General features: G+C 50.3%; 1 protein-coding gene across 3 annotated transcripts in view; it reads left to right on the top strand.

Annotated features, from left to right (window-relative positions):
- Positions 1-15,815, top strand: part of ERICH6B (glutamate rich 6B) — a 65,548-nt gene that overhangs the window by 21,261 nt on the left and 28,472 nt on the right. For 2 of the 3 annotated variants that reach the window (XM_070800050.1, XM_070800049.1), the window contains 4 exons: positions 1,971-2,089; positions 8,343-8,417; positions 9,059-9,097; positions 12,625-12,716. In XM_070800050.1, coding sequence (XP_070656151.1) covers positions 1,971-2,089; positions 8,343-8,417; positions 9,059-9,097; positions 12,625-12,716 — 325 coding nt within the window. The remainder of the gene's footprint in view (positions 1-1,970; positions 2,090-8,342; positions 8,418-9,058; positions 9,098-12,624; positions 12,717-15,815) is intronic. The other variant, XM_070800051.1, reaches the window with a different exon arrangement.

The raw sequence follows: 15,815 nt of genomic DNA, 5'->3' as shown, positions 1-15,815 counted from the left end.
TGAAATTCCAGTACTTTGGCCACCTGATGCGAAGAGCTGACTCATTGGAAAAGACCCTGATGCTGGGAAAGATTGAGGGCAGGAGGAGAAGGGGACGACAGAGGATGAGATGGCTGGATGGCATCAACAACTCAATGGACATGGGTTTGGGGGGACTCCAGGAGTCGGTAATGGACAGGGAGGCCTGGCGTGCTGTAGTTCATGGGGTCACAAAGAGTTGGACATGACTGAGCGACTGAACTGAACTGAACTCATGGGGGTGCAGTGGAGCCGTGGTTACCACCCAGGGTATGTGCAGTAAGGGTCACTGTTAGCCTTCATTCTGCTCCCCAAGAGCCACCACGTAGAAAACTTAACATGTATAGAACAAGGAGCAGGATTCCTGATCAGCTTTGTTCCCAGCACAAGCACCTGTCCAGTCTTTCAGCTGTACTGCTGCTGAGTGTGCTCCTGTTCCCAGGCCCAGCAGGGAGCCCCAGGCCTCCCCTGGGTCTGCCCCCAGGCAGCTCAGTTTGGCTCCCCAGGGTCCAAGGCTGAGCCTGGGGTGCTCAGAGAGGCCCTGGATTTTCCTCACCCAAGGCTGCTGAGAGACCAAAATCTCCACAAACCCCTTTGGGCCCAGGGAGGTGGCACAAATCTGCCTGTAATGCCCACAGACGCTGAAGGGAGAACGGTGTTCTTTGGGGAATTCCCTGCATCGGGCACCCTGAGCCCCACAGGGAACCAGCTCATCTCATGAAGGGCCACTGAACTTCTTACTTTGCCTCTAAAAACAACACTGCCTCTAAGAGCCAACGCTGCCCACTCTCATTTTGTCCTCACCTATAGAGATCTGGTGTTGGGAGGAAGTATGATTATCTAAAAGGTGTGGAACACTGGGGTATGGGCGTCTTTTTGAATTATGGCTTTCACCATTTGGTTACCATGTGGGAAGCTGCCCTGTAACACAAGGAGCCCAGCCTGGCACTCTGTGACTGTCTAGCGGGAGGGGTTGGGTAGGGTGGGGGGGAGTTCAAGAGGGAGGCGATATATATATATTTCTGGCTGAGTCACGATGTTGGACGGCAGAAACCAACACAGAATAGTAAAGCAATTATCCTCCAATTAAAAAAAAAAAATGGTGTGGAAACCAAGGCATGGAAAAGTCAAGGGGCTTACCCAAGGTTACTTCACTCTACTCAAAAGAGCCAAGACGCCAACTCAGACCAGCCGACCCCAAAGTCTACTTTCTTTCTACCGTCCATAGTCACTGCCCCCCTTATCAGCTGGGCATTTCCCTCACGCCTGTCTCTGCCAATGGGGCCAGTTGACATGACATGACTTCAGGGTCAAAAGCCCCTCTCATCCCTCTGACGTGGTTTCTTGTCTACTCAGCAGAGATTCCTGAGGAAGGGTATGGTGCAGGGCAGGGTGCTGGGGCCCCTTTTCGATCCCGAGCTCCCCGGCAGCAGGGTCTGTGCCTCACACCCGAGGGCCTGTCCTCGGGCCCTGCAAAACCTTCCCTGAAAATGGTGTGTGCAGTGGGTGGACTGGCAGGCACACACCCCAGTGCTTGACTTGAAGCACTGCTCTGGTCTGCATGAGGCAGCTGTGAGGCGGGAAGGGCGACTGGAATGAGCAGGGTGGTGAGCCTGCAGGGGCAGAGAATGTTCTAGAAGGTTGGACTGTCTATTACAGAAGCCTGGCCTGCTGGCCTTTGAAGGCGTCTGCAGACCCTTTCACTCTAAGTGAAGCAGCAGCTGGCACCCAGAATGGCCCACAGGGCTATTTTCCATTCCCCTGTGATGGTCCTGGAATGGGTGGAACCCTGCACAGGCCAGGGAGCAGCCATTGCCACCCCAACCTCCCCGCAGGCAGCAGCCGTGGGGCTTCTAACCCGGCCCCTGCCTGGAGGTGGACTGCCTGTGGCTGGCATCCCTCAGGTAACCACCTTCTTCACTGTCCCTTCTCCCATCCCCTGAATCTGCCAGCAGCAGGCCTCTTCTCGAGGACACGATGCCATCTACATCATTTGTGAAGCACGAGGGAGAGTTTCTGCCCTCCCAGGACCAGAGTACACAGACGGAGTGGATTTATGAAAGCAAGATGGGTAAGGGACCCCGCACCCCACATCCACCTCGAGGCCAGGCTCCGGGGGTGCTGGGGAGATGTGGCCTCGTGGGTGTCCCATGGAGGTGGAACATCGAGGCTGGAGCATCACCCGTCAGATTGATGATGCATACTGCTTCCTGGGCCATCCTGTCCCGGTGACCCCCTGCTTCCCTTCATCCTAGACCCCCCTCAGAGAAAGAGCATCAGCAGAGTGCTAAGACAAACACCTTCTCCCATCTCCCTCTCTTCATTAGTTTTCCTGTTCTCGTTCCACATGAACACAGGCCCTATTTCCCGCGGGGACACAGGCCATTTCCTTCCCAGATTACAGGCCGGTTCCCCGGGGACAGAGCCCATCTCTAAATAATCACGTGGTGAGAGGACTGGGACCCACCCCAGAACCTCCATCCGAGCGTGCGGTCAAAGCCAGCCCTGGTTCAGAACGAGCCAAGACTATCCATAGCAGGAATTTGTGTGGCCACAATTAGGAGACACTCAAGAGACAGCACGACTGAAGCGACTTAGCAGCAGCAGCAAGAGACAGTTTGGCAAGATTGCACTGAGGATCTTAATTCTCAGCCCAGTTAAGCCCAAAGGCCTTTTGCCCTAGGATCCTGGGAACGCACCCCTGAATGGCATCTTCTCTCGCCATGATTAATAATTTAAACCCAGCCTTAGTGAGATTGATCCATCACAGATTCACACATTAGTTTCACATCTGTAGTCATGGCAGCCGTGAATTAGATTCCTGACCGGCACCTCACTTCCCTGCCCCCATCCGTGCCTGCTCGATTTTGTAGTTCAAATGTGGCTTAAATGAAATTAGGAGCCAGAAACCCTATGAGGGAGAAGGGGCAGTGGAGGCAAGCCCACACGAGCCAGGAGTTCCAGGGTGCTGGCTGCCAGCACACGATGGGGAGGATTTTACAGGCTAAGTCGGTGCATGTGGGGTTTGTGTCAGGGTTTGCGCTCTGATGGAGCCCTGAAAACTGGAACCATTTCAGAGTCAGTAAGCGTGATGGCTGGGAAAAAAATCTGAGCACTTATCTAAATATTCATAAGCAGGATTCTGGAAGTCATTTACTGGGTAATCGCCTGTAAAGTGCCAATGCTAAGCTTGAAAGGAGGTGGGATAGGAAAAGGAGACAGAGGGAGGCTGAGGTGGGGGAGGGGGGGCACCAGAGCCTGTTCACTCCACGGGGCACCTTCCTTCAGAGGGAGGCCCTCTGGAAATCAATGTTTCATTTGCCATATTCATTCACGATCCTTTTGGTCTCCAGGCTTAATTATAGAGCCAGTTATGTCTGGATCTAATTTAGGTTTTAAGTGCTCTGTGCATTTGGACTGTAGGGGCATGTTTTCCAGCCAAGTCTCTTTCCACTACTGAGTTCCTTTGTGATGACACCGCATGACGTGTGGGATCTTAGTTTCCCCAACCAGGGATGGAACTGGGGTGCCCCCTGCAGTGAAGTGTGGCATCTTAACCACTGGACCACCAAGGAAGTCCCCAACATGTGTTTAGTGTTTAGCACAAGTCTGGCCACCCACAGCAATACCTACTGATCAGATCCTGTGATGCTGGTGGCCTGGACCGACGGTGTGGAGTGTTGAGCCTCTAAGCCAGGGTCAAGGTCACACCCCAGGCTCCTACAGAGACATGAAGGGTGGTGGCTACAGCCGAGATTGGAACACAAAGAAAAGTCAGCAATTTCCTAAAATTTATGAAGGTTTTTCTTTTCCCTTCTGCCCATGGTTTACAATCAATCTTTTGGAGGGTGTTAAAATAATAACTGGACAGATTTTACTGGCAATAGCTACATGATTGTGTCTGGCCAGGGGAATGGAGCAAAGAGGCTCATTAAGAGACTTCTCTGAAAGAGTGAAGAGTGAAAAGGAAGCGATGGGGAGTGGGGTGCAAGGGGAACCCCAGAAGTATGGAGCTCCAAACAGGAGGTCAAATCTAGTTAGGAGAAGGTGGAGGAGAGTGACACAGGGAAGATGCTCCGTGTGTGATGGGGACGTACCCCCGCCATGAAGAAAAGCCAGTCCCCCTGCAGCTGGAGGACAGGATACTAAGGGTTCCTGAGCATGGCAGATGCAAAAAAAAAACTGATTGGCCCAGGGCAAAAGCCGCCCATCCACTAGTTGGAGAAACACAATTGAGGCTAAAGCAACTCAAAGTGCTGGTTTTGTCGGGGGCAGAGGATCCCCAGGGATGAGCGGAGGTGAGTGTTGGTGGTGATGGTGCTCAGGGTCCAGGACTGGGCATCCCCAGCACCCGCTGCCTGTAAAGATGCAGATTCCCAGGCTTTCCTAACAATCCCTGCCTGCATCCTTAACTACATCCCCAGAGGATACTCAGCACAAGAGTGCTGGAGAACCAGCGAAGCTCTAAGGCAGAATGGATTTCATGGGTGATAGATTCCCACTTTTAAAGCCTCTTTTTATTACGGGACTATTCACCCCATACTCTCCATGGAGTTGAAATTCACCATTCAAAAAACTAAGGTCATGGCATCCAGTCCCATCACTTCATAGCAAATAGATGGTGAGACAATGGAAATAGTGACAGACTTTATTTTCTTGGGCTCCAAAATCACTGCAGACAGTGACTACAGCCTGAAATTAAAAGACACTTGCTCCTTGGAAGGAAAGCTGTGACAAACCTAGACAGCATATTAAAAAGCAGAGACATCATTTTTCCAACATAGGTCTGTATAGTCAAAGCTATGGTTTTTCCAGTAGTCACGTACGGATGTGAGATTTGGACCATAAAGAAGGCTGAGCACTGAAGAATTGACACTTTCAAATTGTGGTGCTGGAGAAGACTCTTGAGAGTCCCCTGGACAGCAAGAAGATCAAACCAGTCAATCCTATAGGAAACCAACCCTGAATATTTATGGGAAGGACTGATGCTGAAGCTGAAGCTCCAATCCTTTGGCCAACTCATGAGAAGAGCTGACTCATTGGAAAAAACTTTGATGCTGGGAAAGACTCAAAAAGGAGAAGGGGGCAGCAGAGGATGAGACAGTTGGATGGCATCACTGACTCAGTGGACATGAATCTGAGAAACCTCTGGGAGATAGTGGAGGGCAGAGGAGCCTGGCAATGCTACAGTCCCAGGGTCACAGAGTCAGACAGGACTTAGTGACTGAACAACAAATTCAACCCCAGACACCAGAGACAGCATTTTACATGGACTCTATAAACAGCACTTTGAAACAAACATGGAGGTATAAATAAATAAATAAATAAATAAATTTGGCTTTATTGGCTAAATAATATGGCTTGGGTGATGAAGCAGGCTGGAGGAGGACCAGAACGACTATTTATGGCCCCAGGTGTCTACACCACCAAGCACAGAGCAGGGTCATAAACAAAGTATACCAGAAATTCTAACACAGAGCATTATATCCCCGCTGGTAGAAATCCTCAAAACTTGGTGCCCCCCGTACACACACACACAATAAGCACCTATAAATATTTGTTACATGCTTGTGAAACTGCTGTTGAGTCCTCACCAGACTCCCGATCATGATGATGAGAGGGTGCACCCTTCCCTCAAGAGACGGTCTTGGTAGGCAAGGAGCTGTATGCAGACGTTCGTACACGTGGAAAACAGCTATGATCAACCTGGGCCAAATATCGAGAGCAAAATGACCAGGAGGAGCCAGCACAGGATCGTTAAGACCAATCAAGTACTTCCCTGGTGGTCCAGTGGTTAATAATCTGCCTGCCAATGCAGGGGACACAGGTTCCATCCCTGGTCCGGGAAGACCCAACATGCTGAGGGGCAATGAAGTCCATGAGCCACAGCTACTGAAGCCTGCCCGCCTAGAGCCTGTGCTCTGCAACAAGAGAAGCCACCGCCATGAGCAGCCCACATGCGGCCACGAAGTGCGGCCCACACCAGCCGAGACTAGAGCAAAGCCCGTGTAGCAACAAAGACACCGTGCGGCCATAAATAAACAAATACTTTAAGAAAAAAGAACAGATCGAGTGATGCTGGCTCTTACGTCACTTTTTGACAAGGTCATTAAATCAGGAGCTGTGGTAAAGCAGGAGGCCTGAGTTCCAAAACATGTTTCATTTTCAGAGCCTTCCTGATGTTCCTATAGGCAAAGTAGACAAACACGAGGTGGGAGCATCATGATCACAACTGCATGAGCGCTGTGGAATAAGCATCCAAAGAGTCTGTTTAAGGATCGAGTCCATCCGTTTTCCAGTTGGGGGCCACGGGGCTCCGTCCAGCACAATATTTTATCATAGACTCAGATACAGATATAGGAGGAATACTGATATCTGTACACGACTGGAAGCGGTTGAGTCATGATGATCATGTGATCAGATTCTGAAAGATCTTGACAGCCAGAAACACTGGCTCAGGACTGGCTAAATAAAATAGAATGCTCCTTTAGATTAGACCCTGCTTGTAGGCCCACAAATACAGGAAGGAGAAGGACAAGGCGGGGGAGCCCTGTCTGCTCTAGATTTACTCAACCACAGGCTCCAGAAGTCAGCAGGATGACTGATGTGACGGCCAGAAGGTTGACATAAGCAGAAACAACTACAAGGGTATGTAGAGGGAGATGAGTCCTGCTCCAGCCTGCACAAGAGCAGCCCAGGGCGCTGCTCACTAGAAGCATTCCACCCTCCATGGGGGCCAGAAGTGGACTGGCTGGGACTCAGAGGAGAAGCTGGTATGAGGCCGGCCTGGGGGTAACATCGCCACAGAGAACTGCTGAAGCAAACGAGGCCGTTAAGTCTGGAAGACACGTGAGTCTGAGACAGAATAAGTGCCTTCGAATATCTGATGAGCTGCCACACAAAACGAGAAAACGAGACCTGGCCTACCCACCTGCACAGAAGGGCTAGAACAAGGCAGCTTGAGGAAAACTGGTTAAGAAAACGAAATGGGTCCCGACAGCCGGAGCCATGCGCGGTAGAATGCATGTTCTTAGTAGTCAGAGAACTACTTCCCTGGCGGCTCAGACGGTAAAGCGTCTGCCTACAATGCGGGAGACCCGGGTTCGATCCCTGGGTCGGAAAGATCCTCTGGAAAAGGAAATGGCAACCCACTCCAGTACTCTTGGAGAATCCCCTGGACGGAGGAGCCTGGTGGGCTACAGTCCACGGGGTCACAGAGAGTTAGACACAACTGAACGATTTCACTTTCACTTTTCAGTAGTCAGAGAGCTCTCTGTCTATGGAGGGCTCAGTCTTAGCTGACAGGCTGGCAGCATGGATCCTGCCCTCGTCAGGGAGGCTTTGCCTCCATAGACAAGATCCATGTCCACAGAAAGGGCTCAAATCCTAATGCTCCCATGAGCAGGGAAGCAGAGGTGGGTGCAGCTTGCCTCGGCTTTCGTATCATGGGCCTGCTCCTCCCTGCTATTAGGAATGGAATGGTGTGTGTGGTGTTTGTGTGTTGTGTGTGTGTGTGTGTGTGTGGTGTGTGGGTGTGTGGGTATGTGTGTGAGAGAGAGCAGGGATCACAAAATTCTAGAAAACATTGGCTCAAATGGTAATGAATCCGCCTGCAATGCGGGAGACCAGAGTTTGATCCCTGAGTCAGGAAGATCCCCTGGAGAAGGGAATGGCAATCCGCTCCAGTAGTCTTGCCTGGGAAATCCCATGGACAGAGGAGCCTAGCAGGCTACAGTTCATGGGGTTGCGGTCAGATATGACCAAGCAACTAACACTTTCACTTTCAACCAAGAACTTTAAGAAAGTTCTCAAAAACTACAGTAGCCTCTCGTGACATAACTCATCTGTACTAACCAGGCCCCAGGGCCTCCCCATTGGCCCTCATTCTGCTCCTCTCTGGGAGCTCTTGACCACAGAACACCAGAGACACATACTTCCTGCAGCGACAGGTGCACCCCGTTATAAGCCTACACGGCCTGGAAGCCACTTGGCTCTGTGGTTCCTATAGAAGGAGAAATATCCCTCAGGTCTCCCCAGCCATCCCCTCTGTCCTGGGGACCCTAACTGACCAGACAAGAAGAGGGCCTGCATTTCCCAGCCACTGTTTACTGCAGCCCCAGAGTAAGTCAGCAAAGCTAAAAGGAGGAATTGGGCAGAGGAAGCATGCAGTATACCTCAGCAGGGGCCTCCAACCCAAGTTTTCTCCTCTGTGGATCAACTTTGGGTGCCAAGAAAGAACCTCAGACCCTAACTGTCCAATATGAACCCACTGAAAAGAATAAGGTTAAAACTGTCAATGGCCATCATCGTCTGTCTTTTAACAGTACTTTCAAAATCAAGATCTCTAAGAGAGGAAGAATCAACAATGACGCTGGCCACCTTCAAGTCTGAGTCACAAGGTATCATTTTAACTTTATAATTTTACGATGATTTTAAATGACTCGTGGAAGCTTCAGGTCCATCTATGAGATGGTGAGAAGCACAGAATTAGCACGCCGCAGGCCAAAGAGAGTCCTCGTGTGATCATTTTAGACTAGGGCAGCCTTCATTAAGGTCAGTGGGCCAAAGCCTTATTTCTAGAACTTGATGTCAAGGCTCAGGGAAGAAAGTTCACCAAAGGGTAAAATGCTTTTAATCGTGAGTTAAAATTGAGTTTTGAAAGGGGAGGGAATACTATTTACCACTAGAGTTAGAAAGGATGATAATGGATTACCCATACTCAATTTGTTCCATGACATCTTCTGTGTATGAAATTATATTTATTGTGTACCTACCGTGTACTCGGCAGTGGTATGTCCATCTTCGTATGGACAAAGCTATCCTACCCTCTCAGAACGTAAACTCTAGTGGAAAAGACGAACCATGAACCAGTGGAGGGGACTCGACGTGTGCTGAGCATAAGCTACCGCTCCAACTGCTGAAAATCACGGGAGCCTCTTATCCTAGAATATGCAGTTTCCGCCCTGGTCTCTCCAGACATTTAAGGGTGAAGAGTTCACCATTCCACCTCCTATTAATCATTTTTCCTATTTGTTTTCAGCCTTTGTTCCCAGTGAAGAACCCCAAATGGCAGAAAATGGTGAGTCCCACAGAACCTAACTAAAGATTCCTGCTCCCTGCAGAGTGTCTGGGAATGGTGCCCCCCGGGTGGGTGGGTGCCTTGCTGGTCTGGCCAGTGCTGAGTCCTAGAGAAAATCGAGGGAAGTGCTGGGCACACAGTCCACGAACCTGGATGTGCTTCCCTGCCCTTAACTGAAAAGGGGAGATAGAAAGAGGGTCTTGGAGGTGAGAAAGAATGGCCTGGGAACAGCCCAGAAGTCCATCTCTCTCTACCCAAGGTCTCTATAGGGACACCCACATTTCAAGAGGGGCCAGCCAGTCAATTACTAGCTTCTCTGAAGTCTGGGCAGCAGGGCTTAACTGGGATGCATGGGTCCTTCCAGACAGACTCATTCCATGGCACTTTGGCAGGGAATGAATTAGAGCCCTCAAATGGTACCCTTAGAGCCTAATTCCGTTTTTATTAAAGGAGGGGACAGCTGAATCCTCTAAGGGAGAAGGACAGGGGAGCAGGTTGGGTTTTGGTGGCAGAATCCTAACTTGTACACATCGCTCCACCAAAGTCCTACAATTAACCAGACCTAGTCTATGGTTTGGAGGCAGGCATGGCAACCCACTCCGGTATTCCAACCTGGAGAATCCCATGGACAGAGGAGCCTGGCGGGCTACAGTCCATGCGATCGCAAAGAGTGGGACACGACTGAAGTGACTTAACATGCACACATCCTTTTATTGAATAGAAACAACGGAGGGATGGTGAATTGCTGGGATGGGGGCAGGGAGGAGCAGGGTTACCTGCACAGGAGGCTTATCAAACAAACTCTTTCTCACTCTAGAATCTTCTGGATCTTATTCCATTTCCAGAGAGGAGAGAGCCAGGGTAGGCTAGTGCTGCTCAGACCTTCATGTGCAGAGGCATTCACCCAGGCCGTGTGTTAAAACGGAGACCCTGAGTCCAGGGGCCTGAGGGTCCGCGTTTCTCACAAGCTCCCGGCAGCAGCTCCTACAGGCAGGGTGGAGGAGCAGACAACAGGCCCGAGTTTCACCCTGTGCCCACTTCTCCGAGCCGGCCCGGGGGCAGTCGCCTACTGCTTCTCTCCTCCGTGCCCTGGTTTAGAATGTGGGGATCTGCCCTGCCCAGCAAACACACAGGACTCCAATATCCACCCCAAATTCTGGAGGCATCCTTCTGTCAGGAAAAAAACAGCTGTTAGAGGCAAGCTATTGACTGGGAGGAGAGGAGTTAAGACTTGTTGGTAATCAGTCCGGGAGAGAGGTCCCACTCCAGGGAGCGCTGTGTGCCCGGCTTTGTCGTGTTGGTGCTGGTCCCCTGAGCCGCCCTGAAGTCCGCTACATGGACGAGGGGCCCAGGGTGCAAAGGGCTGAGTGACCCGCTGGGAAGGCCCTGGGTAACAGGGCCACCACTCGGGAACCTGGCCTGACACCTCCCCCGCCTCCCCAGTCCTCCCATAGGAGAGACTTCGAGGGAAGATAATCCCGCTAGAACAAAGGTAGAGGTTGACAGAAATCCCCAAAGGGAAAGTTAATTAGGACTAAAGCTCTTCCTTCTCCTCCTGCCCCAGTTAAGGCTGCGTTACTGAGGATTGACTGGGCTTGTCTTGACATGTAGGCGGGGACGGTTGATGCTGCTGCTAAGTCACTTCAGTCGTGTCCGACTCTGTGCGACCCCATAAACGGCATTAATAAGGTTAATGATTTCGAGGAAACAAATGGCTCTGAACACGGCTGCTCCCAATTCCGGCCTGCCAAGTCCCCTTCTTCCCTGGACAAACACTTACTTCTTTCTCTCCCCCCCTCAAATTAAGTGTCTATTATTCAATAAAGCCTATTAAAAGACAGCACTGACAAATCACAGGGAGCTGCTGAGCTAGCAGGGTCAGAGGCAGGCTCCTCTCCTCCCCGGCCGGCAGGCACGTCCTCAAAGAACCTTGCTCGGGGGCTCTGCACCCGGCCTGCCCAGACTTGCGTTCTATCAGCTCCTCCACTACTTCTCCTGAGGGCTTGCCTGAATCCCCGTGGGTTCTCGTCAGGTTTTCTCAACAAGAAGAAACTTCTCCAGGCCACAGCCCAGGTGGACAGTCTGGGGACGCAGTGTTCTGGAATGTAGCTGGAAGGCCCCCCTGCCTTTGCCAGTTGTGAGCCCCTCAGTGGAGAGGGTGTGTGCTTGGAAGGACTTGGCGGGAAAGAACTACCAGCGTGGGGGTGAAGGGGTACTCTGGCCACACAGGGGCCCCTGCAATGAGGCAGGTTTCCACCAGGAACAAGCCAAGGCTGGGGTGGGAGGTCTGCAGGCAGAGAGGCCCCTGGCCTGATGTCAGGACAGGCAGATCCAGCTGGGTGGAGCTCACCATCCCTCCAGGGGCCCAGAGGAGTCAGCGTTTCCATTACTGAACCAAAGTCCAGAGGCAATGCAGAGATATCGTGTATGGAAATCACAAAGAATGCCCCCTCCACCCCCAGAGACCCAACAGGGACATACATCAGACAGACTCAGTCAACCCAGTGCCACTCCCGGTAGATGTTCAGGGCTTTCTGGATGGCCCAGCAAGCAGGGGCTGGTGTCATCCTGGAGCCAAGACAGAGGCCACCATAACTTCCCTGGGGATCCAATCATCGTGTACGAGCCCTGTCCCCCCAGCTCTGCCTCAGGATCCACACCTTTCCTGGAGCAGGGAATCCAGGCCCAAGTTGTAATTATCCGTTCCTCCATTCAATTTGCACCCCGTCCACACTGGAGGTCTCCAGCCCCTCTCCTGGCCCACCGTCACCAGGCTGTGGTTGACCTTGAGAACAAAGGCATCTGCTATCTCCCAGACACTTTTTTATTTTTTTTTTTTTAGCTCACTGGCTTGGGGATTCTCTTTTATGCTTTAATTAGCAATTACGAACCATCTACAATTCTGGAGATGGGAATATTGACAAAAATTGACAAAACTGACAGGAGATGGGAATATTTCTCAGGATTTCCAAGAGAAAATCACACTCCGAATAAATCTCTCTGGGAATAAGATCTAAATTCCTCGCCAGGGCCTACTAGGTCCTCCGTGAGCTGGCCTTGGCCCTCCCAGCTCACCTCACTCTCACTGCCCTCCACACATCCTGCGCCTCCTGCAGTTTGTCAGATGCCTCAACATGCTCCCACTCCCTCCCACCTCAGGGCCTTTGCACCTCCTCTGCCCCCTCCCAGGGATGGTCTTCCCCAGCCATCTGCCTGCTCACTCCCTTGCTTCGTGCAGGACTCACTCAAATGTCACCTTGTCAGATGCACCTTCCCTGACCACCAGAAACACACACTTTCCTAAATCTGCCACTGAGATACCCTTTCATTCCTGTTTTACTAATGTCTCCAAGTCAAATTTTAAGTGGTTTGATGAATTTAAAGTCTTATTGATGACCTATGCATTTGTAGTTAAAAGGTCAAGTGTAAATGCCGTAAATCTGTTTCTCTTTTTGTTTTTGTTTGTTTGTCATTTTGGCTCCTTTTCCAAATGCCTCTCCTTTGGCCGTGCCTTCCACCATTGAAAGCCACGGAGTTTGATTACAAAGAGAACTTTTGGGATCGTGTATTAAAAGACCCCATTAGCACACTGGAAGGTGATGAGGTCTTCGAAGATGAAGTAAGTTGGGTTAAAAACTGGGAACACTGGCTCTGAACGTTGGGGTAGGGTGGCCCGGGGGCCAGCTGGACACTGCATCTTGAGCCCCGGGAGTCACAGCGTTGCTCCACTGTTATCACAGCCCAAGAGAGCTTCTCTTAAAACAGGCTGAAGTGTAAATGACATGTGTTAATCCAAAGAGGGTCAAAAGAAAGCCAAGGATGACACCACAAGGCCCTGCATTCAGTAACATGAATAAAACCCCCCTCAAGATTGCTTTTGAAGGCAGCAAAGTTAAAAACAAAACACACAAGCTACCCAGATACTTATTAATAGATCAGGGCAAACCGCTCTTTGTAGAAACCTTGTGTAAAAATGAAGTTAGACCCTGGAAACATGGACTAGATGTAATTTTCCTGCTAAGCAATGGTGGCTCAGACGGTAAAGAATCTGCCCACAATTCAGGAGATCTGGGTTTGATCCCTGGGTGGGGAAGATCCCCTGGAGAAGAGAATGGCAACCTGCTCCAGTGTTCTTGCCTGGAGAATTCCATGGACAAAGGAGCCTGGTGGGCTACAGTCTATGAGATTGCAAAGAGTCAGACACGACTGAGTGACTAACACACATATACACACCACTTAAAATTCTAGACATTATATATAAAACAAACACAAGCAGCTTTTAAAAGACAGAGAAAAGAAGACAGAAAAGAAGGGACCGTGAGATCCAAGGAACAATATGGAGGTGAGTTTCTGAGTTTTCTGTTTGCTTCATATCCTCCTGAAAAGACCACAATCAGAAACCCCAACAAGCACAGACCAAAGCCCCCCAAAAAGCCTACCATCTCCAACTGAAGGACCAGGCATGGAGCAGCCCAGAAGACGGAAACTTCAGACAACAGCGTCCTCAGTGCAAACCCCGCAACAAACAGCAACGGAACATAGCCCACAGATCTGAGTCCTGCCCCCACACTTTTCAAAGCAGCACAGAACCAGCCCTGGAAGTTTAATGGCGGTCCTTTCCCAGCTGTATCCAATAACTAGAGACACCATGGGAAGTTCCAAAAACTTGAATAGTCTTACATCTACAGAAAGTTTTGTACTGTCTTTACTGCACAAATGTTTTACCTGCTACTGCAGCTTGGTGGCTATAATTTCCTGTGTCAACTTACCTCCAAGGCTTCCAACACCTGTTTACTCAAGTTATATATCCTTTCCACTATAGCTGAGAAATTTTCTCAGGATTGTAGGTACTAACTACAATCACAAAAGTGAGAGCTTGTGTCTCTGAAACTCAAAATTAAGCAGATACATTTTCCTGATCTTAAAAAGGCGGGGGCGGGGGGCGGGGGGTACAGCGAGGAATAACCGAGGCATTTAGTTTTTGCTCTTACTTTAAATTGAAAAAAATTCTCTGATTTCAGTTCTTATTTAACCCTAAATTCCTTACTTTCCAGACATGCTTCTATACACTTATATTAATAAGAAGCAAAAGTATTTTTGCTCAGCCATGCCCGACTCTTTGCGACCCCATGGACTATAGCCCACCAGGCTCCTTGTCCATGGGGATTCTCCAGGCAAGAATACTGGAGTGGGCTGCCGTGCCCTCCTCCAGGGGATCTTCCCCACCCAGGGACTGAACCCAGGTGTCCTACATTGCAGCAGATCCTTTACCATCGGAGCCACCAGAGAATCCCATTTTAATAAGAAAAAAACCTACTGGTTTTTCAAATACTGAACTACCATGTCAGACAGTGGAGAAGGGATTACGTGAACCTAGATTCACGGCACTGAATATAATAAGACAGGAAAGTAAACTCAGGCATTTTAGAGAGATTTTTTTAGCAAGAATTGAAATCGAAAGGAATTGTTTTAACTAGAAACAAAATTTTCAAAAACCTTCAGTGCAGCTGTCAACTGAGGTTCTGTGTGTCTGGTGGGGCTGCAGCTGTAAGCCAAGGGGACACCCGCCATGGAGCTGTGTGAGGTTCTGGATGAGAGAGGATGCTGGGAGGCTTCTGGGTGACACGCGGCCTGTGTACATGAGCCCCAGTCACAAACACCTTGCCTTGCCATCTCAGGGACTTGCCTCAGGTGACAAAGTATGGCACAGAGAGGGGGGTACGACCCCCTGCTGTCTATACAACCTGGCCTCCAAAGATCAGACACTTAGGTGAATGACGGGGCAGCACTTGTGGCCCAGCTACAGTATACCCTGAAAAGCACCATTTCTCCACATCCCATGGGCGGCAGATGTGCCCAAACAGGGCCAGAGCAGAACAGAAGGAATGGAGTCAATGCCACAGGATACCTGCAGCTGAAAGACTTGTCTGTGTGGACTTCCGAGGCCTTTGGGAAGGGGAGCACCAGAAGCCACTGAGGTTCCCACGGGAGAGATGTCGCTGAGGTCCTTTGACTTGGAGGCCGCCATCACCCTAGACCGTGGTTATTCTGACAGTGGCATCTGACAGATCTCACATGCTTCGGGCCAACCCAGCCCAAGTGCCACAACTACCAAGCTGCAATGACTGAGCCCACACTCCACAAGAAAAGCCACCACACTGAGAAGCCTGCACGCAGCAACTAGGGAGTAGCCCCTGCTCGCAGAAACTAGAGAAAGCCCTCAGGCAGCAACAAAGACCCAGCACAGCCAAAAATAAAATTAAAAAAAAAAAAAAGAAAAAAGGACTCATGAAAGACCGGCCTGGGCAATTGGGTCATTGCTCCAACTCAAGGGAGGAATGGTCCACAATAAAGAATTTAGAGGCAGAAATTTTGGGACCACAAGCCATCACCTCAATCCGCCCTGAAGCACTGATACATTCCAGTGTGAAAAGATAAACTGAGGCCTATTAAAAATCTGAAGAGTTTATTTGAGCCTGTATGTGGCTCAGATGGTAAAGAGTCTGTCTACAATGCAGGAGACCCAAGTTCAGTCCCTGGGTCGGGAAGATCCCCTGGAGAAGGAAATGGCAATCCCCTCCAGTACTATTGCCTGGAAAATCCCATGGACAGAGGAGCCTGGTAGGCTACAGTCCATGGGGTCGCAAAGAGTCGGACATGACTGAGCGAGTTCACTTTCACTTTCATGATTAGAATCAGGCAGTACCAGACCGGAAGT

This window comes from Bos indicus, chromosome 12 (assembly GCF_029378745.1).
Source record: "Bos indicus isolate NIAB-ARS_2022 breed Sahiwal x Tharparkar chromosome 12, NIAB-ARS_B.indTharparkar_mat_pri_1.0, whole genome shotgun sequence".
NCBI lineage: Eukaryota > Metazoa > Chordata > Mammalia > Artiodactyla > Bovidae > Bos > Bos indicus.
This window is presented reverse-complemented; position numbering and strand designations above follow the sequence as displayed.